Source organism: Scaptodrosophila lebanonensis, unplaced genomic scaffold, assembly GCF_003285725.1.
Source record: "Scaptodrosophila lebanonensis strain 11010-0011.00,11010-0021.00 unplaced genomic scaffold, SlebRS2 tig00000123-arrow-arrow-pilon, whole genome shotgun sequence".
NCBI classification, from domain to species: Eukaryota; Metazoa; Arthropoda; class Insecta; order Diptera; family Drosophilidae; genus Scaptodrosophila; species Scaptodrosophila lebanonensis.
This window is the reverse complement of record NW_022060581.1, coordinates 74,857-101,490: the sequence shown is the minus strand read 5'-3', so window position 1 is coordinate 101,490 and position 26,634 is coordinate 74,857. Positions and strand designations below refer to the sequence as shown.

The 26,634-nt window shown below is 43.8% G+C and overlaps 1 protein-coding gene across 1 annotated transcript in view; it reads right to left on the bottom strand.

Moving 5' to 3' along the window:
• The window catches only part of LOC115628712 (low-density lipoprotein receptor-related protein 2), a 31,647-nt gene extending 5,286 nt beyond the window's left edge, over positions 1-26,361 (bottom strand). Inside the window, exons 1-10 of the mRNA XM_030524905.1 lie at positions 26,255-26,361; positions 26,041-26,172; positions 11,231-11,506; positions 10,851-11,105; positions 8,461-10,782; positions 2,708-8,356; positions 2,439-2,650; positions 1,974-2,380; positions 397-1,901; positions 13-325 (exon numbers count right to left, since the gene is read on the bottom strand). Of these exons, the coding sequence (XP_030380765.1) occupies positions 13-325; positions 397-1,901; positions 1,974-2,380; positions 2,439-2,650; positions 2,708-8,356; positions 8,461-10,782; positions 10,851-11,105; positions 11,231-11,506; positions 26,041-26,172; positions 26,255-26,351 (11,168 nt within the window). The 5' untranslated portion in view covers positions 26,352-26,361. The remainder of the gene's footprint in view (positions 1-12; positions 326-396; positions 1,902-1,973; positions 2,381-2,438; positions 2,651-2,707; positions 8,357-8,460; positions 10,783-10,850; positions 11,106-11,230; positions 11,507-26,040; positions 26,173-26,254) is intronic.
• Positions 26,362-26,634: the final 273 nt, after the last annotated feature.

Genomic DNA, 26,634 nt, shown 5'->3' with positions numbered 1-26,634 from the left:
TAAGTCACTCACTTGGGTATGCAGCGATTGTTTCCACATTTGAAGTCCGTCTCCGCCGAGCACTTCGGACAGTTCTCTGGCAGCTCGTCACTGTTATCGCGACAGTCATCCTTGCCATCGCAGAAGAGCCACTTCGGTATGCAGCGGTAATTGGACTGGCCGGGACACCGTTGCCAGCCCACGGTGCAGTTGCGTTGACGGCACATGTATGCCGGCTCGTCAGAGTCGTCGCCGCAGTCGTTATCGAAGTCACACATCCACAGTTGCGGAATGCATCGGCCGTTCTTGCATTTGAACTCCGTGGATGGGTCACAGGTGCGCTTATCTGAGAATTGAAAAGGGGTTAGGTTTAAGTTGATTCTCTTTTTCACTTCTTTGTTTGCCTTGAGTACTTACGACACACGGCTGGATCTTCGTCGCTGCCATCTTTGCAGTCCGCATCACCATCGCATCGCCAGCTATCTAAAATGCAACGTCCGCTAGACTTGCACTTAAAGTCAGACAATGGACAGGGCAGGTCACAGTTCTGTTCGTCACTGCCATCGCCGCAGTCGTCGATGCCATCGCAAATTGTTGCCGACGGTGTGCAGTTGGTGTTCCTGCACTGGAATGTGCCGGCGCGGCAGTGGCGAGGTGCACAACTTGCGGGTTCGTCGGAGCCATCCTTGCAATCCTTCTCTCCATCGCATTTCCAAAACCATGGGATGCACTTTTCGTCCCCACCACCGCAAAGGTGCTGACCGGCTGTGCAGTTAGCTATGCAAGTCTTTTGGTTGCGAGCCAGGTAATATTGATTGGGGCAGGCGCACTTGTAGATGGGTGCACCCTCCTCAATGTAACCTTCGATGTTTAGATATGTGGATTCTGGTGGCGGAGCAATTAAACAAAGATGCGAGCAGCCACCGTTGTTGGTACCGCAAGGGTTCGTGTAGGGCAGCTGGCGCAATGGGTGATTGATGTGCAGGTCATAAGGTCGGTGGGTGGTGTTCCGTAGTACTGTATAGTTGGCACCATGGAACTTATTGGCGCGTACAATGGCCTTTAGGTTCCAGTCACTCCAGTAGATGTAGTCATCAAATAGGCTGAGAGCAAAGACGTGAGGCACACGACTGCCCGAGAGCACTGTGTGTCGATGACGGCCCTCTAAATCGGCATAGGCAATGTAGTCCAGATGAGCATCGGCCCAATAAATGCGATCGGTGAAATAGTCAATGGACAACGCATTTGGCCAAGCAATACCATCATTCCAGTTGAGTATGCGCGTAAAGTTGGAGCCATCCATTCCCATCTTGGCAATGTAGGCCTGCAAATGCCAGGAGGTAAAGTATAGATAGCCAATGCCTGGATGCACCACAATGGCGCGAGGATCGACGACGCCGCTTCGCAGCGTCTTGCGCTTGGTGCCATCCAACTCGGAAACGTCCAAATTCTTCGAGTGTCTGTCCAGCCAGTAAAGTTTGCGTCCCACCCAGTCAATGGCAATGCCCTCCAAGCCATGGGAATCGTGACGTATGACAGCTTCACGCTCCTTCGGCTGTGCATCGTCATCATCACCGTATTTGGCACGGAATATAGTCTTGGCTGTGACGTCGCAGAAGTACATGTACTGCTCCTTGATATCAAAGTCCAGTGCTACCACATTCATCAGGTCCTGATGCATCAGATTGTACTGATGTCCATCCACAGACATGTTGCGCACATAATACTTGTTGGTAAATATAAGCCAGGGAGGAATGTTGTCCTTGCGCTTGCAGGTGTGCTCGTCATTTTGGCGTTCGTAGTACGTTTCGTCACACTTGCAGTAGAAGCTGCCCGGGGTATTGGAGCAGTGTTGTGAGCAAGCTCCTGGCTGCTCTAGACATTCGTCAACATCAGCACAAGCTTTGCCATCAGCAAGCAGTCTGTAATGGTGGATTCAAGATTCAAATGTGTCTTCTATTTTATATATGTATGTATATAAATAGTTCACTCACTTATATCCTGCATTGCAGTCACAGTAGTAGCCGGTAAGCGTATCGACACATTTGTGACCACACTGGTTGATCTCCACCTTGGCACACTCGTCTACGTTACAATGAGCCGGTTCGTCGGATTCATCTGTGCAGTCCGGCACCTTATTACAGACAAGACTATAATCGATGCACTGCCCATTGCTGCACGCAAATTGACCCTGGGCACATGTAGAGTTATCCTTTTTGCAGTCTACCTCGTCCGAGTGATCACCACAATCATCCTCGCCATCGCAGCGATACTGATTGCGAATGCATTTGAAGTTTTGGCAGGTGAACTCCTGTGGGGAGCATGTCTTGTATTTGGAATTGCAGAATTTTCCCTCATCGGTGCCATCGCCGCAGTCGTTATCATGATCACAAATCCAGCCCTGAAATACAAAGTTTTTAATAAGCTGCAGGCAATGAATGGTTATATGTAGGACTTACCTTATTTATGCACCGTCCATTGCCACATGTGAACATGTCCTCGCCGCAAGGCTGTTGGGTGGCGCAGTTGTGAAGTGTGGTGTTCTCATCGGCACCATCAACGCAATCGGGATCTCCATCGCATATCCATTTTTTGGGTATGCACTGAGCCCGCTGCCATGACTTGTTTTCCACGCACGTAAATTCAGTTTCCTCGTCACACTTACGATCATCTGTGGAAGCAGTAAAGGTTTTGAAAAGCGATCGGAATACGACTACCAACTACTCACTGCACTGATGTCGATTGTCCTCATCGCTGTTGTCGAGACAGTCGTTGTCGCCATCGCAAATGTAGATTCGGGGTATGCAGTTGCCATTGTCACAGGTGAAGAGGTCCCCAAAGCAGGTGCGTCCCTCGGACTTGCAGTAATCTGGAGGTTCGTCCGCCCCATCACCGCAGTCATCGTCTCCATCACAATACCAAGTTGCCGGTATGCAGCGGTGGTTGGGGCACCGGAAGCTGTTTGTGGGACAGGTGCGCTGGCCGCAATGTAGCGGATCCTCGTCAGAGTTGTCACCACAGTCGTTGTCGCCATCGCACAGCCAATAGGGTTCGACACATATGTTGGTTTTCTCGCACTTAAGATGGTTGGCAGGGCATGTTGTGTTCATGGGGCACCGTTCATGTGTCTCATCAGATGTTGCGTTATCCTTGCAATCGTTCACTCCATTACAGACCTGGGCTTGAGGGATGCAGCGTCCATTACCGCACGTAAACTCTCCATCTACGCAGGGTGGATACGTGCAACCTATTTCATCACTGCCATCCTTACAGTCGTTTTCATGATCACACTTCCATGACTTGAAGATGCAGCGTCCGTTGTTACAGCGGAACTCATTGGGTGAGCAAGAATGGAACGCACAGTATGTGGGATCCTCATCGGAACCATCGCCGCAGTCATCATCACCATCGCAGGACCACATACGAGAGATACACTTTCCGTTCTGGCAGTAAAACTTGCTCGCCTCACACGTGTTGTTTCGTGGTGCACACATGCGTCCTTCATTGACTACCTTGGAATTGTCGTCGCATCGGCACTCGGCTTTGCCATTAGGTGCTGGATGACAGCTTTGGGCACAGCCTCCGTTGTTAATTAGGCATGGATTTACGGTACACTTCTGTCGGTCTGCACTATAAATACGAATGTCACGCGGAGAGTCCTCTAGTCTCTTCACCATCTCTACCATGTTGGCGCCTGTGTGCTTCTCGGCACGGTAGACGCCGCGCAGCTGCAGGTCTGTCCAGTAAATGTAGTTGCGGAATACAGTAATGGCGAAAGGATAAATCGTGGCGTCTACCAGCAGTTCACGATTGCGACCATCTAGGTCGGAACGTTCAATTTTCTCACGCACTGCATCGGTCCAGTAGAGCTTACGCTCGTCGTAGTCGATTGCCAGGCCACTGGGTTGCGATAGATCTTTGTCAACAATGGCGCGCTTCAGCGAGCCTGCCATGGTGGTGCGGAATATTTTACCCGAGGTGCCGAAACGACCCCAGTCGGTGAAGAATAGCGTACCATTGCAAGGATCGAGCACAATGGCGCGCGGACGCTCCACGCGTGCAATCATAACCAACTCGCTACCGTCGAGATTCATGGCATAGATGGAATTGTTGGAGCTGTCCGTCCAATAGATCTTGTTCTGGGTCCAGTCATAGGCAATTCCTTCGGGATTGATACCCTTACTCAGCACAACCTTGATGTCCGAGTGACTGGGTTTGTTGGCCTGTGTGTAGGCGATCTTGGCCCAAGGTCTAATCTGTGTGTATAGCATTCGATTGTCCACAAAATCAAAGTCAAGGCCTACAACATTGGTTAGATTGGTGAGCGGGGTGAAGGGAACCTCTGTGGAATGTGGATCGAGATTGACAGCTCGTATTTCTGTGCGTGTGGCAAACACCAGATACTCGTTCACCGTTTCACATTTGCGCTCATCTGTGGAAAGTTTGCCTGTGGCACACTCGCATCGGAAGTTCTTGCCCGTCGATGGCACAGAATCTGGCGGAAAACTGAAGCAAAGCTGATCACAGCCGCCATTTCCCAAATGTGCACATGGATTAGTGTCTGGTGGTTGATTGTTAATGTTATATATGGCAATATCCCGTAGCTTCTCCAAATTGGTTCGTACGCGGGTCACCTCTGTTTCATTTCCATATAATTTAGAAGCCTTGAACACGGCCTTCAGGTTGCGATCGACCCAGTATACATCGTTCAAATAAATCGCGATACCCATTGGGTTCGGAAGATCCCTGCGTATGACTTTACGATGAAAACCATTGTAGGAGATTTTTTGTATCATGTCTAGCTTAGAGTCCACCCAGTAGACGTCATGCGTTTGCATATCGATGGTAAGATCACGAGGCATGGCGATACCCGATGTGACTAGGGGTGTCCATTTGCTACCGTCTAGAAGGGCCTTTCCAATGCGTGGGTGCTGTCCATAATCAATCCAATAGAGCAGACGCTTAATAGGATTGACGGCTAGCTCGCGTGGGGCGTCGTTCGTGGTTTTGACTAGCACTTTGCGATTGGTGCCGTCCAGCCAGGATACTTCTACGTAGTTTTCATGTGGATACACATTGGTAAAGTACATATTACCCGCTACCCAATCAATAGTGAGGCCGCGTATTCCGTTGCTACCAATGCCATCCTTGATTACATGTTGCAGGTCTGTGCCATTAGGACGGGCACGGAAGATGCCATTCCAGTAGCCTCGGTTATATTCCGCCCAATAGATCCACTGCTCCCGGTACATGACATCAACGTGAAGAATGTGATGGCCTGGACCGCTGACCGGTAGCATGGCCTCGGCGCTGTCCGTTAAACTGTAGCCTCGTATGACATCCAGTTGTGAGACGACAGCAAAGGTCTTGTAGGCCACGCAATTGATCTCGTTCTCCTTGCGGTAGCCAACGCTGCAGGCGCACGTTCGTGAAGCTCCGGAGCCTGGAATGCAAAGCTGTTTGCAGCCACCATTGTCCGTTTGGCACGGATGGTGCATGGTTGATCGTTTTTTGTAGATCATCATGCTGCGCAGATCAGGCTCATTATCCACAATTGTTTTAGGATTATCACCGCGCGGTAAGTCGACGCGCATGATTTTCTCATAGATGGGATCCAAGTAATACATACGATGGTCCAAGATTCCAAGACTGCGTGGACGTGAAATAGCTTGGTCCTGATTAAGTATAATGGTGTGATCATCACCATTATAGTCCATGGCACATATTGAGGCCGGAGAACTGGTACTGTAGTAGATCATTTTCTTCTCAATATCCAGTGCAATGCTTTCTGGGTGCTTCAGATCTTGACGTAGTACTCGCGCATCGGAGCCATTCATGTCTACGCGACCAATCTTGACTGGCACTTCTAGTACGCCTTCGTCGATCCAAAACAGCTTTCCTTCACTAGGATCGAGCGCCAACTGTTTCGGCTTTGACACAGAGTTGGCATTGCCATCGTTGGCCAATATGACGGTGCGATACTTATGCTTTCCATCCACTCGCACCGCTTCAATGTTGCTAGCGATTCGATTGCCAATGTAAAGGTTACGACCCAGCCAATCGAAGGCAATGGTGTACGGCGCACCAACAATGCCAGTGTCCAGTCCAAGGAATAGAGTCTTATTGCCTCCGCCATAGGGTGTTGTGTAAATAGTGCAGTTCTCATCGTCGTCCTCGCGTCCTTGAACCCAGTACAATGTCTCTCCCTTGCGATCAAAGTCCAGCCCAGTGCTACTTTCAATTCCTATGACTGGAGCAAGAGATCCGGCGCGGGCATCACCGCCATTTAGGGGCAGATCCACAATCTGTGTGCCCTTTACTACCATGAGGTAGGGATTTTCCTCTTCAATGCAACGTCCCTCACTTAACAAACGATATCCTGGCTTACACTTGCATGAGTAGTGTTCAACAGCACTGGGACTAAGAAGACATAGATGCTGACATTTCGCTTGGGCGCAGGGATTTGGGAACATGGGCTGGAGCGAAGCGTGGTGCACGTGTATGGAAAGCGGCTGACTGATAAGATGGGAAACAACTGTCTGATTTTTGCCACGGAATTTATTTGCCGACAACACGCGGTTGAGCTGACGGTCTGTCCAGTATAGCGTGTCCTCAAATAATGAAAGGGAATGCGGATGTAGCAAGTAATGACTGCTTGCTAGGACTTGTTGTCTGCCCGTGCCGTTATAGTAACAAAAATCAATAAAGTCCAGCTTTGAATCTGCAAAGTATACGCGCTTAGTAGCTATATCTAGGGTCAGACCATTGGGCCAATAGATTTTTGTGTTGATGATCGTTTGTCGCATGGTTCCATCCATGCCAATGCGTTCGACACGTGGATTTTCACCCCAATCGGTCCAGAAGATGAAGCTTGCATCAGGACTAGGGTCGATGCACATTCCACGTGGTTGGGTGATATTCTCGCGTACCAAAACTAGACGATTTGAGCCGTTTTCGGCCGACACTTCAATTGTGTTCAATTTACTATCCAGCCAATATAGATTCTGAGCAATCCAATCATAGGCCAGACCTTCAACCAAGTCCAAGCCGGTGGTTATAATCTCTTGGGGCTCCATGCCACGGTCTAGTCGGGAAATCTTTTTCAGCTTCATGTCGCTCCAGAAAATAGTACCTGTGTGCATGTTGGAGGCGGTGGCCACCACGTTCTCCACAATAATGGGGACACGTTCAAGGCCCTGCTCCTTCAGATCGGCTACTAATATAGAGTGTCGATTGGAGATGATAAGGAAGGCGGCTGTATGATTGACCGCTTTGCAAGTGTGCTTGTTGGGTCCCAGGACATAGCCGGCGGTACAGGAGCAGAAGTAGGAGCCCTTTGTGTTCGTGCACTGCTGAGAACACAAGCCAGGTGGATCACATTCATTTGTGTCGACACAGGTAAAGCCATCTTCGCCGATTTCTGAGCCCGGTGGACACACGCACATGGCGCCAGCCGGAGTCTTCTGGCAAAAGTTGGAGCATTGGCCAGTCTGATGCTCGCACTCGGCCAGTGCACAGCCTTCGCCCTCATCAGCACCATTTGGACAGTCCGGTGTATCGTCGCATACTGAGGTTATGTTAACGCAACGTTCAGTTACTCCGGGACATTCCCACTGACCGTGCGGGCACTTGAAGGGCGGAGGTACGCAAGCATGCTCCGCACCTTCATCAGAGTTATCGCCGCAGTCATCCTTGCCATCACATATATATGCCTTGAAAATGCAGTTGGTGTTGTTGCACTTAAAGAAGTTTTGGGCGCAGGTAATCTGACCGCAATCCTGCTCATCAGAGTGGTCGCTACAGTCGTTAGAGCCGTCACAGTGCCAAGCAATGGGTATGCAAAAACCGGTGGACTTGCAGCGGAAGTGCTTTTCTAAGTTACACTGATTGGGTCCCATGCTGGGGCAGCCCAGTTCGTCGCTGCCATCGTTACAGTCGGGAATGCCATCGCATTTATATGATTCCTCGACACACTGCCTTAGGTCGGTGCACTTAAATTGGTTGGCTAAGCAACTTATAGGCGGGCAGTCCTTTTCGTCTTGTTTGTCGAAGCAGTCGTCATCGCCATCACACACCCAACTCTGAGGAATGCAGTGACCGGTGCGTGGACATGTGAACTGGAAATAGGCACATGTCTTTTCAGCACAGAAGTCGCCCTCATCACTGCTGTCTCCACAATCATTCTCGCTATCGCACTTCCACATATTCGGGATGCAGCGACCATTGGCGCAGGCAAACTGCGAGGTACCACACGTTACATTACCGCAGTCAAGCTCATCCGAGCTGTCACCACAATCGTTCTCCTGATCGCAACGGAAGTTGAGGGGAATGCATCGGCCGGACTTACATTGGAACTCATTTGAGCCGCATGTGGGTTCTGCAAATAAAAATACAAAAATCAATCATATATGTATGTACGTTACGCTTGAATATCTGTTGTGTTTTTACAACACATTGTATTTTTAGTCTTCAGTTACTTACTCGTGCAATTTTGCTCCTCATCACTGTTGTCGAGGCAGTCATCATCACCGTCACACACCCATGATTTAGGTATGCAACGTTGGTTGTTGCACGTGAAGTCCCAAGAGTTCGGACACGGCTGTACAGGTGGCTCGGCCCTGGGATCGGGAATACAGCTCACTTGATCCTCGGCCAAACGTTCACCATAGGGGCAGGAGCATCGCGACTGTAGGCGAACATCTTGCGCACCCGCTCCAGAGGCTGGCGGCGTCTGCGTGTCATTATGTGTGAGGGGTACGGCAAAGCAAATCTTCTGGCAGCCACCATTGTTCAAGTGGCAAGGTTGCGTCTCAGCAATGCGCTGTACATCGTGGCTGTACACTTTCACGCCATAAAGTCGATTGGTTTGCGGCTCACGTACCATCATCTCCTCCTGCTCGCCCGTTAGCTTATGCAATCGTATAATGGCATCTAGCCTCCAGTCCGTTATGTACATCCAGTCGTTGTGTATAACTATGGAGAAAGGATGGCGCACAAGGCGCGAATTGACCGTCTTGATATCCGTGCCATCCAGATTCGCATGCTGCACATGATCTAGCAGTGCGTCGCACCAATAAACACGATCTTCCTTGAAGTCAATAGACAGGCCATTGGGCCAGCCGAGTGTTACATTGCGGAAGACGAGTAGGCCGCTTCCATCGGTGTTAGCTCGTGTAATATTGGCTGGCCGATCCCACTCGGAAAAGAAAATGTAGCCGCGATTTGGGTGTACGACGATGGCGCGGGGTCGCTTTAGGTTTCTCAGAAGTGTGCGTCGGTGGGTGACATTTCGCGTGGACAGCACATTCAGCGTGCCCTTACGTGAGTCAATGTAGTACAGATTCTTGGATGCCCAATCGACGGCCAGGCCCTCCACACCCTCGTTTTGTGAGGCGAGTACAATTTCACGACCAGTGCCATTTCTATGCACGCGATAAATGACATCTTGCAGCACATCCGAGTAGTAAATGAACTCATCACGCGCATCGAAATCTAAGCCGACGAAACGAGCACGCCTCGAAACCACCGGGAGAATAGCATCACTGAAGCCCTCAATAACTGGCTCAAGCACCTTGCCCTTTATAAAACGTTGTTGCGAGTACATTAAAAATTCGCGCACCAGTTTGCAGTTCTTCAAATCTGTTTCCAGCTGATATCCAGTGTGGCAGGCACAACGGTAGCCAAGACCTGTTGGAGCACCCTTTACCGCGGTCACAATGCACATGTGATTGCAGCCGCCATTGTTGTTGCCGCAAGGATTCGAGACTCTGGGCTGGCTGAGCGCGTGTACTGCTATGATACCTTTAGGTTCGCGTATATCCTTTGCCTTGTATGTTACTTGTATTGAGGTGGGACCTTCAAACTTATCCACTGACATGATGCCTTGCTTGGTAGCATCGGTCCAGTAAATTCGATTCTCAAATAGCGCTAGGCGCGAGGGACTAGGGACCTGCTGACCTCTCAACACCATGACGCGATTGGCGCCCTCATAGTCCACCGACTCAATGTAATCCAGCAGCGAGTCACACCAGAAGACTCGCTTCGCTATTATGTCCACGGTCACACCCGATGCCTTGTAGGCCGCTTCAGACACAATGGATCGCGCATGTGTGCCATCCATGTGGGCTCGCAACACCTGACCACCATCCGCCACGAACATCAAACCAGCCGTGGGATCCAGCGCCAAGTCAGCGGGACTCGTTAAATTGGAGCCGAGGACGACGGCATGCCAGTGACCACTCAGCTCGAATACGTCGATCTTTTGACCCACCAAATCGGCCACATAGATCTTATCGCCAACCCAGTCGACGGCCAGCGCTACCGGCGCCCAGGTGCCTGGCAACGTCTGATCCAATGGGGCTACTGCGCTGTTGAAAACATCTAGGGGTAGCGACTGCACCTTGCGAGTCTTTATGTCCGACCAGTAGAGTGTGTTGCGGGCATAGTGGAAGGCGACGCCTGCAGCAGCTGTCGCATTAGCCAGAATCTTTGGATCGCTGCCATGGGCGAACATTCGCATAATGGCCCCATCGTGGGCGAAGATCAGTTGCAGATTGTTCGCATCTGGGGCAATGCACTTGGACTCATTGATCAGTGTATAGCCCTGGGCACACTGACAGCTGTACGAGCCGGGCGTGTTGGTGCACAGCTGGTCGCAATGACCCCATTCGGCGCACTCATCTAGATCGATGCAGGTGCGATTGTCGGGCGCCAATGACTGGCCGGGTCGACAGTAGCAGACGCCACCAGTCAACGAGGGGCCGCATTTGAACTCGCAGCTGAGCGCCGGACAGGATGCAGTTGCTGGAGAGCGAGAAGGAAACATATATTCAAGTGTATATATAGTATATATAGAAATGGGGGGAACTTACAGCATGCGGTCTCCTCATCGCTGCCATCCTCACAGTCGCGTTTGCCATCGCACAGTTGCGACTTCAGTATGCACTTGGGGGCGCCATTGACGCCACCTCGTGGGCACAGGAACTTGTTGTCCGGACAGGCAATCGCCGTGCAGTTCGCCTCGTCACTCTCGTCGGCGCAGTCATGGTAGCCGTCGCAGTGAAAGTTATAGGGTATGCATAGGGCGTTCGTGCAACGGAATTGCGCATGATGGCAGGGCGGAAAGTCTACAAGAAATAATAAAGTCAATTCAATCCTTAAATCAAGTCCATCCTTAATTATGCATCAATTTTAATTAAATGTATGGATAAATACATATATAAATTATGTATGTATGTCTGTTTGAACTTACTGCATCCCTGTTCATCCGAATTGTCACCGCAATCGTTACGATGATTGCACTTTAAAGCCGCATCTATGCACTTGTGGCCATTCGCGCATCGGAACTGATTCAAGCGGCAGGCGACGCCACTGCAGCCCTCCTCGTCGCGACCGCTGCGGCAATCCAAGTAGCCGTCGCAGCGCTTCTCCTTCGGCACACAGGGCCCAGACAGGCGGCTGCCGTCCGAGGGTGCAACTCCGCCGGGCGCATTGCAAAAGACATCGGTATGTTGGCACTTGCGGTACGCTGCAAGCAGATAAAGAGAGTGAAGGGAAAGGTTACAATATATGTACATATGTATACCAGCTTATTAAACGTTTTGGGTGCAATCACTACAAGTAATTTGTATTTCTGTCTGCCTATTTTAATCACTACTCCTAAAGAATTTTGAGACTATAGCGCTTCTTTGGCTAAACACATATCAATACTAAACAATATGGTTTTGAAAAATGGATAAATGTTGTTTACATATGTATATGAATAAATAGATAGTATGGATATAGTAGCACGTTTTATATTCCTTCTTTTAATATATATTTTTTCTATTGTATATTCTTCAACATTCAATGAATTAGCTTTTAATTATTTCCAAGTTTCTTTTCTCAGAAAAGGTTTTCTTTTTAGTTGGGCTTTCTTTTTAAATTTGAGGTATTTCTTATTACTTAGTATCCTTTCTCGGACAAGTTTGTCTTTTTATTTGGAAATTGTATTTCTTTTAATTTGTGTTTATAGGCCTATTAATGCCTCCGATTATACTGCGCTTCAGTTTATTAGATATTATTGAATTTTGTTTCGATTTTTCCAACATAGGCTTTCCTAGCTTAGGCGACTTTTTCACAACTTTTATATTGTTTTCTCTAAATAAGATAAATAAATAAAAAATCCATGTGCGGTATTTTTGAACTTGTTTTGATGTAGAGGTAAGAAAAAAAAGAAAAAAAATTTTACAATGTTTATAGACCGATTTAATCACAATTAAGAATGACGAAAAGGAAGGGGGCACATTACTTTTTGTTGCTTAGTTTCTTGTTTGTCGAAATGAAATAAAAATAATACAAAAATATTGAAAATAAAACTACTTGTATACTCATATATTTTGCGGTTCAGGGCGTAGGGGGATTATTGAGGAGGATTGGAGCAGACAAAAATAATTTCTTATTTTCCCAAACTCTGATTGCCTTAAAGTTTCTAAATCTAAATCTCTAATTGGAATTAGTTATAAGTAAATGACATTTCGCAGCACTGACTGCCACTTGTGAGTGAAGCCAAATGGTGTCCGTCTCGCTTTTTGCAAATTAACTAACAAACGACAAATTTATGCAAATTACGAATCAAATCAACCGCTTTTTTCCAGCATCAAGGTTTCATGTCCATCACTTTTCAGGACGTACTACTCCTCCCCCACCACCCGCCAGCCCACCCACCCAATTATAGTGTGCATGTGTGTGTGACGGCGTCTGTCACATAAATTAACTAAGTCTGTCTTGGCTACTGCCGGGCTGGCTGTCTATGTTTCCACACGTAATTATACACAAAGCCGCTCACACCGACCGAAAGGGAAAGAGAGAGAGAGAGCGAGAGAGAGAGAGAGAGAGAGAGCAAGGGAGAGAGCGAGGGAGAGACTGAGAGAGACAGGGAGATAATTGGAATAAGGAAAGGGAGACAGTTGGACGGACTGGCATTTTGTTGTGCCCGCAGGTGAGTTATTGACATTGATTGTTGTTCTACCGTATCTGCTGCTGCTGCTGCTACTGCTACTGCTGCCAGTACCCAATGCTTGGCTAAGCTTTATAGACAAATTAATCAAATTTACATTATGTCAACATACTGAGCCACAAACCAAAAACTGTGCCACTGCCTGCTTCCAGTTGCTATTGTTGTTGTTCTTGCTGTTCTTGTTGCTGTTGTCTAACGCAGCCTGCCTGCCTGCCACACTGCCTGCCACACTGCCAGCCTGCCAATTGGCTGCCCAAACGAGCGTGTGACATGCTTGTTCCGCCACACTCTGCTCCGAGGCCACCCGCCACCCGCCATGCACCATTCACCATTCACCGTTCACCGTCCGCCATTCGCCTATCCATTCACTATCCACTGCCCAACCGGGTGATAATTTAGTTTCAAGAAAATGCTGCACAGTATGTGGTGGTCCTTTGTTGGATTGAAACCACTGAGCGGTCGGCCACATGGCCCAATGCGTCTTTTGACTTGCATTGTTAGAACGAGCTTCAGGGTCTGTGGGTTGTGCACACCCACACTCATCCACACACACCTACACACACCCACACAAATATATATGTATACAACCTTTATTTTGTATGTACATACTTACTTATCAAGCGTTTACACGGTTTAATTTTATTATTGAATTGCGAATTGATTGAAAAATGTTTACTTCAGCGTATGCGCCCAACTCTTATACTAGTACTTGGGAAAATATTGAAAATAATGAAATGTTCTTCTTCATTAACGTCCTCAAAAGTGAAGTGATGGAATTAGATATAGCGTAAGAAATTCAAGCACATAGAATTCCTGAGCTACAAATAAGCACAGTACAGCAGCAGATCCAGAGCAAGAAATGCATTTAAAAATAGGACCGACCACAACAATATATATACTATATCCATATATGTAGATGAGGATAAGGCTTCGAATAAATACGTATTTAGGAGAAAATACTTGGTATAGAATGAGACAGTATAGATGTACAAAAAAAAACTAGTACAAAGCTATTTTGAAAATAAAATCAGAATGATTGTTTTATTTATTTCCTTATTCTTTACTCTTTATTTAAGCTCTGTCCTAAGGAGGACAATTATTAAATTAGAATGAATATAAACATTTGAGCAATAGTTTGTTTCCTTTTTACTCTCCCAAAACTGTCTGCCACCAATTACAAGGTAGGGATTTTTGGTAGTTCGTTAATAAAAAAAAGGTTTCTTAAATACAAAAAAATTTAATTTTTGATTAAATAATGCACGATGCATTTAAAAAATAACTTATGCATGTGATCAATGAAAAAACTTCAACAAATCCAACTCAGATCCATTTTAAGGCGAAAAACAAGTAATGCGTCATAATAATGAACGTGTGGTCGACTTTATATGGCAACATTTTTTATCTGCCTACGCCCTTGCTTATATACGAAATATTTATATTACTTTAGATCGTTCTATAATTCACGGGGTAACCCTTTTCAAAAGTAAAACTTAAACCAAGAATCCGAAGTGCAAGCTTTTAATGTAAAACTCCAATACACTGGAGTAAGCTTTGGTTGTAAAAGAATCTAACATGTTAGCTAAATTATATACAGCCTTTAGTTATTAGAAAGTATGTAAGTATATATTTTTTCGAAATTCGTCAATTCGCGCCAAATCTATATGTGAATTGTGTGGCATAAACGAATCACATGCCAGCTACCAACTCCTTGGGGAGTGATGTACAAGTAGATGTAGATTTGTAAGCAGAGGAACTTAAAAATGGTAGCAAAATGCGGCAAACTATTGCTGGCAAAGACATTAAATTTTGATGCCAGACATTGTAGCAGAGCGTCGGGTCTGGTGAGCTTGCTGGGTTTGCTGGGTCTGTCGGGTCTGGCGTTGTCTAGTTAGCAACATGAACGACCCTGTGGCACACACACACACACACACACAAATACTGTACCGAATCCCTTGTACCACACACACTCATACTCATACTCGATGAGAAGCTTGCACGCATGGCGTATACATAATGCATGCTCTGTACAAATGTCGGGCGTGATTCTCAGTCGGTCGGCTTAGGCACTCGTCCCGTGTCCATGTCCGTGTCAGTGTCCATGTGTCTTTTCCCTTATCCCCCCGGCCCCCGAATTGTTCACTTGAGTTGTGTGTTGGCAAGCAAAGTGCTATAAATTATCGAGTAGTTGGTTGCATGCCATACCCTCTCCGCCGCCCAACACTGCCAAAATCGTTGGAGCAGGCACCCCGTTAGTCCGACCAGTCCATCATGGACCGGCTTGATACAAGAAATGGGTGGTCATTGCTTAGCGAAAGTTGTGGATTTGTCTCAAAATGTTATTCGGCCTGTGCCGAATGACTAAATTAGAGGGCTGAGCTTAACCTTAACATATATCGGTGAAGGAAATACATATAAACAAAATTTAAAGACTTCAAATGTGAACCCATTAAAAAAATTCAATGTAGTGTTCGAGCGGAATGTTAGAAGTGGAATGTTGAAAGTGAAATGTTAGAAATGGAATGTCAGAATAGCAGCAAGAGTGGAATGTTTGATGTGAAATGTGAGAAGGGGAATGTTAGATGCGGAATGTTAGAAGTTGAATGATAGATGTGGAATTAGAATATCAACAAGATATGTGAATTGCTAGATTTGGAATGTTGGAAGTGGAATGTGTGATATGGAATGGTTGAAGTGGAATGGTAGAAGTAGAATGATAGAAGTGGAATGTTCGAACAGCAACAAGAACGGAATCTTAGATGTGGAATGTTAGAAGTAGAATGTTAGAAGTGGAATGTTGGAAGTGAAGTTCGATGCGGAATGGTAGAAGTTGAATGATAGAAGTGGAATTAGAAGGACGGAATGTTCGATGTGGGCTGCTAGATTTGGAATGTTAGAAGTGGAATGTATTATGTGGAATGGTAGAAGTGGAATGATAGAAGTGGAATGTTTGAACAGCAACCAGAATGATGTGGAATGTTAGAAGTGGGACGTTAGACATGGAATGTTGGAAGTCGACTGTTTAATACGGAATATTAGAAATGGACTGGACTCTTCTAAATCTGCAAACACAATTCTAGGATAAAAATGGAAATTCGATTTTTAATGCAAATAAATTTTTTTATGAAACATATAATATTATTTATTTATTTACATTATATATTCATAAATAACTTTGAAATAATTTAAAAAAAAAACCAACAACAACAACTGAATAACATGTATATTTCCTTTGGCATTCTCTAATTACTTGAGGGCTATAAATTATTGATAAAGTTGCAAAGAAAAGTGGGCTGCAATGGGTTAAGTGTGTCAGTTGGCGGACATTTATGGTCTATGATCTATAAGCCGAGGACTGTTAAAACTACTGACCACTTGCCGGATGCTACAATGGCGGGGGGTGACGAGTGATGGGGGAGGGGTGGTGGGCGAAATGTGGGTGGAAGTGTGGGAGGCTACGGGTCAGTAGTACGCATGGCCATAATAAATTTTATAAGTCTTTTTTATTGCCATCGTGCACTCATAGCCAGATGTTGGCAGTCTTATTGTTGTTGTTATTCCCGTTTAAGCTACGGTTTCTGCTCTTGTTGTTGTTGTTGTTATTATGCTATGTTATGCTATGCTCCCCACTTCCCACTTCCCAGCACATTAACGATAGGGCAGCAGCCAAGTGTAGCAGAGCAAACTTAATTAGCTGAAGTTAAACAAGGCAAAGTTGTATAAATATTCCTGCCGGCGAAACTTTTTGTAGCACAACAGCAACAGCAGCAGCCATAGCGGCAACAGCAACAGCAACAACAGCAACAGCAACAACAAGAATGTGTGCAGGTACCGGTACCAGACCGACCCACTTTCGTCTGTCAACTGCCAGTCAGTCTGGCATACTGTCTGTTTGAGTCACAAGCTATTGACAGAGTAACATGAACTACATCAAGTGGAGCCCGCAGCGGCGAAAAAGTAACTTTCTTTTGAGCCACTATCTAAGCGCTGCTGAGCATGTGTAAAGGTCTGTAAAATTTATCAACTCGTAGCAGCATCACAAGCAACAACAACAACAACAACAGTAACGGCAATAACTGCAGCTTGTGCGTCGTCATAAAAATGTGTCACGAGTTCTCGTCTAAATTAACATGACGCACGTTGCGTATGCGCAATATCAAAGCACACAACTCGCTGCCGTTGCCGCTGCCGCCGCTGCTGCCTCTGTTCCTGCCTGTCCCCATCACTTGCCACTTGCCACTTGCAACTTGGCATGCGGCATTGAGACAATCTGCGCGCACAATTTGTTGCAAATTTGTGCTTGCTGCACACCATTCGCCAACGGTTGCGATTCAGCATTGCGTTGCATTAAAAGCAAATCATAATGACAAACGAGCAGGAAGTAGTAGCAGCTCGTTACACTAGCTGTCAAATGTATGTCGACACATCGAAGAGTCTGCGACTTGTTTTGTACAACGTCCTGTTTTGATTTTTTCCTTGCAACTTTTGCTTTTATGCAGTTTCTGCATAGCAAGCCACACTAGTCGTTAATTGTATGCTGATAAGCTGATAAGCATAGCTGCTCTCTATGAGCGTGTTTTTCATAGAATTTTATTCATTGATTGATCTGTGGAAAATAGTTACTTGAGCTTCCTTTTTTTCGTGTATTCCTTTGCACAAAGTTCAAAGCTAAGTTCATTTTTCACACTTTTTAATTATTAATTATAATTATTATTTAAATAAGAAATGAGCTATGCTTTTCTAACGGGTACAAGTTGTCGGGCAGTATATAGACAGTCTAATCGATAGCAAGCAAAGACGATTATCGATACAGATATACACACAGGAATACATGTCTACAAAGAGCAGCGTTGTCCGATATCTCTGAGCCTTGGCCCTTGGCTAATTAACCAATAATTTTATTGGTTATTGTTTAAATAAATAAACCGCAGAAGCAAGAAAAAATCTTCAAATTGTGACAAAACAGAAAAAAGGTTCCAACGTAATGGAATTCTGACATTGAGAAATACTTGGAATTAAAGATAGATTTATTAGATATGTGTAGTTCTTCCAACTTAATGGAATTCTGACATTGAGGAGTGCTCCGAATAAAATATGGATATGTAAGATATATGTAGATCTCCAATTGAATTGGACCAAAGGAGAAGATTATGATTAACTTGACATGAAGACAAAAAAGCAATAAAAAAATGTCAAAGCCGAATTTTTCCTTCCTTGGAGCTAGGAGATTGTGCTAGTCGACTAGTCTCATCATGCTTATCAAGAATGTATACCAAAATTTTTACCAACATTCCCACTAAACAAGCATACCTCTTTGCCCTTTTTATAACAATTTAGTATATTCTATGGGCTAGTGCTGTGACAATAGAAGTTGTTTTTTTTTTTTTTCCTATACAAAACACTTATATAAATTGCGTCCTCTTCCAGCTAGACTGTATGAAATGGCCTCATTTGCCACAAAATTGCCAAAAAATTCCATTATTTTGCATAATTTTTCTGAATATTGAAACGAAAAAGGAAAAAATATTTTTAAAATTTATCAGCTGTGAGAAAAGACAATTTTTGGTTGAACATTTTCAAAACTATAATTGGAAAAACTAGACGCATATTTCTTGAATTTAAAGTAGTCGAATCAATATTTTATTTGTGTGTGGTTCTTGAGTTCTTTACAAATTGAAGTGTATCTTGTTAACGAAGAAAAGTAGGGGAGTTTTTTTTGAAGTGCATGCTGCACATTAAAATGAGAAATTAAATGCAACTTGTGCAAATACAATTGGTGCAGAGTGTGGCAGTAAATGTAACTTTTTTGCAAGGTCATAAAAATGTAGCTCCGCCATTTTTACGGTTTTTACAAAGTTTGGCTTAGGACTTTGAGAGCGGCGGCATTGGCACTTTATAAACAGGCGGACGACAGGGCGCGACAGAGAGAGAGAGAGAGACAGAGAGAGAGAGAGAGAGAGCCGTCTGAGGGGAGAGTCCTTCACGGATGGCAACTTTCAAGTGCCAACACTTTATAATTGAAGAACGAAAAGTGAGGGGGAGGAGGCAGAGACAGAGGCAGAGGCAGAGACAGAGGCAGGAGGTTGAGTTTTATTGCATGCCCCAAACAGCTCAAGACTTTTATGCGTGTATTGGCTTACTGGCTTGTGTAATTACGCGCGACAAGTGGCAACAACTCTCATTGCCTCGGACTGCCTGACAGACGCCCCAACCGACCTGCCCTTCTCCGCCCATTAAGGGCGTTTATGGCTGCAGCTTCGGGCGCCGTTCGCTGTGTTGTGGTTCTTAAACTGGTTGCTGTTGTCTTCCCGTCACGTCTAACTGCTGGCAGTGCAGTCAAATAAACGTCAGCGGTAACAGCATTGCCGGCACCAGCGTCGAGTTCAACGACAGTTTACGACGCTGCTGTGTGTGTGGTTGTGTGTGGTTGTGGGTGATTGTGGGTGGTTGTGGGTGGTGCGTGGTGGGGCGTGGCAGAAAAGCGAAACGGTGGCACGTTGAGAGAAGGAAAGATGCTGCGTTTCGAGCTTCCTGCTTCCTTATGCATGCCAAAGAGCTAAAAACCCAGTCACGAAACGAGCAAATTATTAGAGTCCCACACGCGATATCACTTTAAAGGTATGGCATAACAATAAAGAATTAGGAAACCTGTCAAAACCGAAACATCTATTAAATCTATCTTTAACTAAAGCCTTAGTGACGCACTTTAATTATTGTTATCCTTCATTTAGGAAATAGTGAGTTACATTGACATTTTAAAGTGAAACTTCTTTTGTGAGGGTCTTGAATGCTGAATGCGCAACCTTTTCTGTGACGAAACCAATAGCACGGTAACAGGCGCACATAAATGAACAGAAGGCAAGCAAAAATCAGCTGTGGTATAACGATGTGTGCTTGCACCTAACGGTACAGCCTGGAATGTTAACAGTCTTGATTTTTAAGACTCGGCATTCATTGTGGGTTTCCAGGAATATGTTGAATGCGAAATAGAACTGCGTTGTCTGAGTGCCTTGAAAACTGGATTGGCAACCATCAGGATTTCCTATCTATTTTTAGCGGGTTTTATAGCGGTTTTTCTAGCCATTTTCTGGAAGTTTTTCTATCTATTTTTAGCCATTCTTTTCAAGCCAAATTAAAATTAGCCTTCCCAATCGGAAAAAGAATTAACTCAAATTAAATCCTTCCAATGCAACCTTTATGTTTTACTTCTTTTGCGCGTCGCCCTGACACACATTTTTTTTTTAACTTCTGCATCTTCAGAAATATTCGCTTAATAAACTACTTCTGGTGACCCCATGATTTTAAGGAAAATATGTTGCGCGGAAAATGTTTTTAATTCTTTGCAACGAGTATATAACAGATGGTCTCATCTTTTATTCCTCATCCACCAGGTTTCATCTTCCATCGCGCACTTGGAAAGTTCCAATTTGACTTAAGCTTATCCTTTGCCTTTTTTCTTCCCTCTGTATGCAGCACCAGCTGCCTCATTAGTTAATACGTAGGAGAAGCCCTCAGCAACAACACAACACAGCAAGCAACAATATTTTCGCATTCTGGCAGCTGCTTAGTACACCGCACCCCCTTCCCCAACTATCCAACTACTCTCTGTGTTTCCCTGCAGGTGCTTCACAATTAAAAGCTGCGCCCTGCGTTATCTGTCTGCCTGTCTGCCTGACTGGCTGCGTGGCTGCCGTTTAAAGTTTCTTTCTGGGGTCGCGTAGCTTTTAGTGCTCGTGCAATTAAGTGCAAGTTGAGATATCAAGGCTGAAGGCAGTAAGCGGAGGGGAGGGGAGGTGGTTTGGGGGTCGACTTACTTTCGTTTATTGAGGTTGGCTTCCAAAACAAAAACAAAATGAAAATTATAAAAGTGTTTTGATAAGGCAGCACAGACAGCAACAGAAGACGCACTTACAGCCATCTTTGTTGCAGCAACCATCTCAGTGCGGATATTTTAGTGACCCTCTTCTTGCATCCTCACACACGCGTACACGCTAACATACACATACGCCGAAGCACATAAAAATGTTAGGCTTCGTTTACGTACTTATGTATAACAGCATTTAATTAAACACTCATTGCCATGTTTTACGACACGACTTTTCAGCTTAACTAACACAGAACGTGAGCAGCTTGGGTGCAGGAGTGGATGGTGGGGGACGTGGAGGGAGTGGGGGTGGCCTGTCGATATGGCAGGCAACCCTCTCTGACCTCAACGCATTAAGTGACCGTCTTTCTAATGGTTACTTGCTGTTGTTAAACTATTAGTCGGGCTAACAGAGTAGACAAGTGTGTGTGTGTGTGTGTGTGTGTGTGTGTGTGCGAACACATTAAGCTAACAGGCAAAGTGGTTTGATAGTTCGAGGGCTCGAGGGTGGGGCGTTGGAGTCTGGGAGACGCTACACACCTTAAGTAATTAAATAGTTGAAATAAGCTTGCTCTAATATTTATATGCCATAAATTAAGTAAACAAACGCACTCTTTCACAAACAGAGACACACACACAGACACACGTCCTTCTACACACACACACACACACACACACACACACACATAGACGACACGGCTTCAGGCGTTATGTCAACGACGATTCGGACGGCTTTGAAGACGCGTTGACACGTACACAAAATAAATTTGTTAAGAACGCAATAAGAGCGAACATTTTGCCGCCATTTAAGTGCGATAAATTATTGAGGAAGCGAGATGGATAGTTAGACAGACAGTCGGACGAGTCGGAGTGAAAGAGAGATAAGGATTGCGGAAGCCCCTTGAAGCATGCAATGCTTGTCCCAACTCCCGCTTCTTATTAAATTAAAATGAAATTTAAACTTGATCTTACACAAGCGGAGCCACGACAGCAACAATTTGTTGCTGTACTTAGTAGTTATTGTTGTTGTTATTGTTGTTGTTGGTAGTAATGCTGCTTCTACCGACAAATTGCCAACGAAAACGACGAAGACGACGACGACGACGACGCTGTAGACGATGAAGACGAGGACAAAGTTGGGCACGTTTGTCTAGCATTGCTCAAAACGACTTGGGGCTTAGCGCTGGAAAGTTGTAAAAGGCAGCAAAGTACTTAGAAATCGGTCGCTGACAGATATTTAAATATCTACAGCCAGACAGACATGCATAAATCTTAAACAACAAGCAATAAATGGCAAAAGGCGGGACAAGAAAATGAAACTAAAGCTGATGCTGACGCGGACGCAGACGCGGACGCTCAGGCAAAGGCAAAGGAAATGCCAAACTTTTAATCAAAAATGTGAGCCGCATTCAATCAGTTCCTTCGTCTGCTACCGTCCCCACAAAGTCAACTGAAACGAAAACCCGGCAAAAAGCTACGAACCTTAAAGTTCTTCAGCGACGAAAAGAAGACGCTGAAATAACTGATGGGGAAGTTGCTTACAAGAGAGAGGGAAGTTTTCAATGCAACTTCAAGTTGTTGTTTAGCAAATTGTTGTTGCTTTCGCATTCGCATTTCATTAAACTAAGATCTTAAGTTAGTTATGAGTTTGCCTAGAAATAGCTCAATAGCGCAACTTTAAGATGGAGCCAACATAAATAGACACAAATATATTGGTTAATTGGTCATTGAAAATTCTGAAAGCGGATAATAACCAGAATAAATAAGGGGACCGTAATTATTATAAGTGTTATTAAACAAATTACGAAATAATGATTTCATTTTTCATTTTATTCATTCTTTCACAATGTAATGATTAATTTAGAGTTGCATTTTGCCTTTTTCGTAGGGAATAAGACAAATTTTATATATGTCCGTAAACAATGAGCCAGCTTGATGTCAACTGGATCAATCGTAAGCATCGTTTTTAAACTTTAATATTTTTTGTTTAGTAATTTTTTATCATTGTTTAAGGACATTGTTTAATTTAAAAAAAAAATAAATAAAATGAATCATTAGTTTTATTTATTTTGCCCAAAAATAATGAAAATTAATAATTGTGACAGAATGAATGAAAATTGGCATTTTTAAATTATGGTGAATATTCATGAATAATACTAATAGAAGGATAATGGAATACTCTTAACCCTTAAAAAAAATCTAAATAATCATTATTTGCGGCTCCTGATATTAACAAAACACTTTCCTAGAAAGTAGGACTAAACGCCTTTGATCCACATTTAAGGGCACATTTTGCCATTATTCGAGCGAAGAAGTGGCTTTTAAGATTGTTTGAAATCTGTAGAATAATAATTGAAAGAAATCTTAAAATAAATATTAAATATATGCTGGGCTCTAAGGGAACCCAGCAATTTTGTTTAAACAATTGAAAGATTGCAGTAAGTAAAGGCAATTTAATTCGGTTAGACTCACTGATTAGCTGCTCATTCCGCCCGAACCAAATGAAGTCTTTAAAGATTTATGAGGCAACAACCTGTGGCATGCAGCACGCAGAAAAATTGAGCATACAAAGGGAGGATTTGGAGTTTTGGAAAATGAGCGAACATCAAGCAGATTGCTTGCCACCAATTTGCAGTGTCAGTTGGTTGAATTGGACTCGTCAGTCGACTCGGGCTTGACTTTCCTTTCCTTGACTCGACTCGACTCGACTCGACTTCAAGCCACACCTTGTCTAAACACGCACGCCGCACCGCACTTGACTTGGCTTCCGGAATTTGTTCAAAAGAATGAACAGAAGCACAGGCGGTGTGAATTTGGTCAAATTTGCATAAATAAAATTGGTATAATAAAATGTAAACATTTTGCAAAGCAAATTGTTGGGTGTGCACACACACACACACAAACGAAACGAACAAAAACTGAACCGCCACCGTACCACCATCGTACCACAACCGTACCACCATCGTACCACACTGTACCGAACGGAACCAAACCAAACCAAACCGAAGTGAGAGCCTGAGCGTGAGAGCGTTGCGAAATGGAGTTAAATATTTGTTGAGTCAACAAATTTGCATTGAAAGCGAGAAGCAAGCCAGAAGCAGCAAATGCACGCACATACACACACACACACACACACACAGACAGGCAGACAGACATTTGTTTATATAGCATATATACTTGAGCACACACACACACACCGACTAGTCTACTTGTGCCGGGGCAATGCAGTCTATTTCAATTAATTGCAAGTGAACTGGGTATAGTTACTTGTGCCAAATATTTTAATTTCGTTTAAATGGGATCGCTTAAAATAGCTTCGGGTAGAGAGTCTACCAGCACAGCACCCACAAACACACACACACACACATACACAAATACCAAAAATCGCTGTCAATAAATAAATGGCATGGCAACTAAACACAAACTATACGGGCATGCAGAATAGACAGACAGCCACAGAAATCGTAACACTGTATCAGATTTTATTGGCAAATCAATTACAATTCACCCGCCAACGCAATCGACAAAATAATATAAACAAAGCGATCTCGTAACTGAAAATGCAAGTGTGGGAAATGGAATGACAGTTGCAAATGATCGATTTCTTAAACTTTTGACAACGACTAATGTCTGGCAGGAAAATCATTTGCACAACGCCTTTTTTTTAGGCATGTCCTGAATGCAATATTTAATACTCACCAAAAAGAGAACTCATTGCCGAAGTATAAAAAAAACATGTTTGCATAAATGTTGGTGCAAAATATTTGCATTTCTTTAGTGGGAATCGAACATTTTAAAACCTAATTGAATTTTACTTTCAATATCACCTTTTTCCTTCAAAAGCTAATCACTCGAATCTCAAATAAAAAATCAAATCAACTGGCATAAGAGAACCGCAAATAAATGATTTTTAAGGAAGCAGCAGCCATCAAAAGCCAATACTAACTGTTTGAAAATGAAGAATGCATTAAATGTTAAAACATAAGTAAGCTTTAAGTATTTTAATTTTAATTTATTATTATTTTTAAAATTTAATTTTACTTGTTTTTGAAATTTTATTGCTATTTCTTCATTTCCATCTTTTCTGACTACTCTGTGCTGTGCGGCAAAGAAAATCCCCCCATCGAGTCGGATTTGTTATTAGATATTATTGTAATTTGTATAGGACTTATTTATTCTTAATTTAGTTTAGTCAAAGTTCTCTATTGTATTGATTTCTTTTTTTGTACACCGACAGCTTTGCTTGTTGATAAAATAAATTAGTAAAATAAATAAATAAACATAGTTAGAATGAATTTATATATCTTTTTCTATTGCTGTTATTAAGATTTGTTTTTCCATTCAATTTATATAATTTTTTGTTTTCATTTTCTATTCATTTGTTGTTACCCAAACTAAAATGTCTTTTTTCATATTTAACTTCTATATATTACTGTGGTTTTTTAGTTATTTTGTTTTGTATATAATATACCATATAGCATATATATAAATACTAAACAAAACACCTTCGCCGAAGATCTATTCTTATGGTGTACAATTTCACCAGTTCATCATAAATCAATTCCTAAATATTCCCCATTTTTTAAACTTTTTTCTAAATTAAATATAAGCTCATTAATGCACACAAACACTGGCTATAAATTAATATTTAGCATAAATTCCAATTTACAATAATGTAGATAATTGAAGTCTTTGTTATTCAGTTTACTAAACTAATTATATATTTTTCGATCTACTCTTTGTTTTTGTTCTTTTATTTCTAATTAATTTTAGACAATTAATTAATATTATTTGCCCGGATTCAGATTTTATTGTAATGTACGCGGCGTTCTGTATTTTATCCTCTAGGTATGTCGTCAGCTTTTTCTTGTCCACCTACTCGCATTATTATTGCATAAATAAATGAAGAAGGCATAATAAGTACTCTCTCTCGCTCTCCCTCTCCCTCTCTCTATCTTTAGCTGTCTCTATCTGCGGCAGGCAGCTGTCCTACTTAATGAACCAAAATAAGCTGCTCGTAATACAAATGGAATATGTTTGTTACAAACGCAATCTAGCAACATGATTTAATGATTAAACAGAGAATACAGGAGTGTGCTCCATGTTGCTGCCATTTGGCAGGGTGCTCCACTAAATGGATCAACATACTTGTATGTATATGTACGTGTTCGATATGTGGTATTCAATAATAATGTGTACTTACTGCACTGTGCCTCATCTGACTTGTCATCACAGTCGTCAATCATATCACAGCGATAGTGCGGCTGTATGCAGTACGTCCTATTGAAGACATATTGACCGCAATTCAGCTGGGGTGTCTCGCACTCGGGGGGCGCTGTATTGGGCAACAAAGCGTTAGAGACGGTTAGTGTTTGGCTTTAACGAATCTGCGGGAGGGTGGCGGGGGATCTACTTACGACACGACTGCATCTCATCCTCGCCATCGTCACAATCCTTTTGATAGTTGCACACCCAATGCGAGGTTATGCACTTGCCGTTGTTGCAGCGAAACATTTCCGGTGGACATGGCACATTGGATGCGCCAATGGAACTGCTGCTCGCACTCTCGCCCAGGCGCACGCCGGCTAAAATAAGATAGAGAGCAGACAAAAGTATGGTTAAGAATTGGGTTTATGCCAAGCAGTTGGAGAGATTTGGAAATAATCGAATTCCCCTATAGAACCAAGTGTGGAATTCATGGTTTCCAGAGGTATATAGCAAATCAAAATTAAGAGTATGTGTATATATATTTATCGTTTTCTTTCTTTATTCTTAAAACTTAAAGTTCTTTTATATA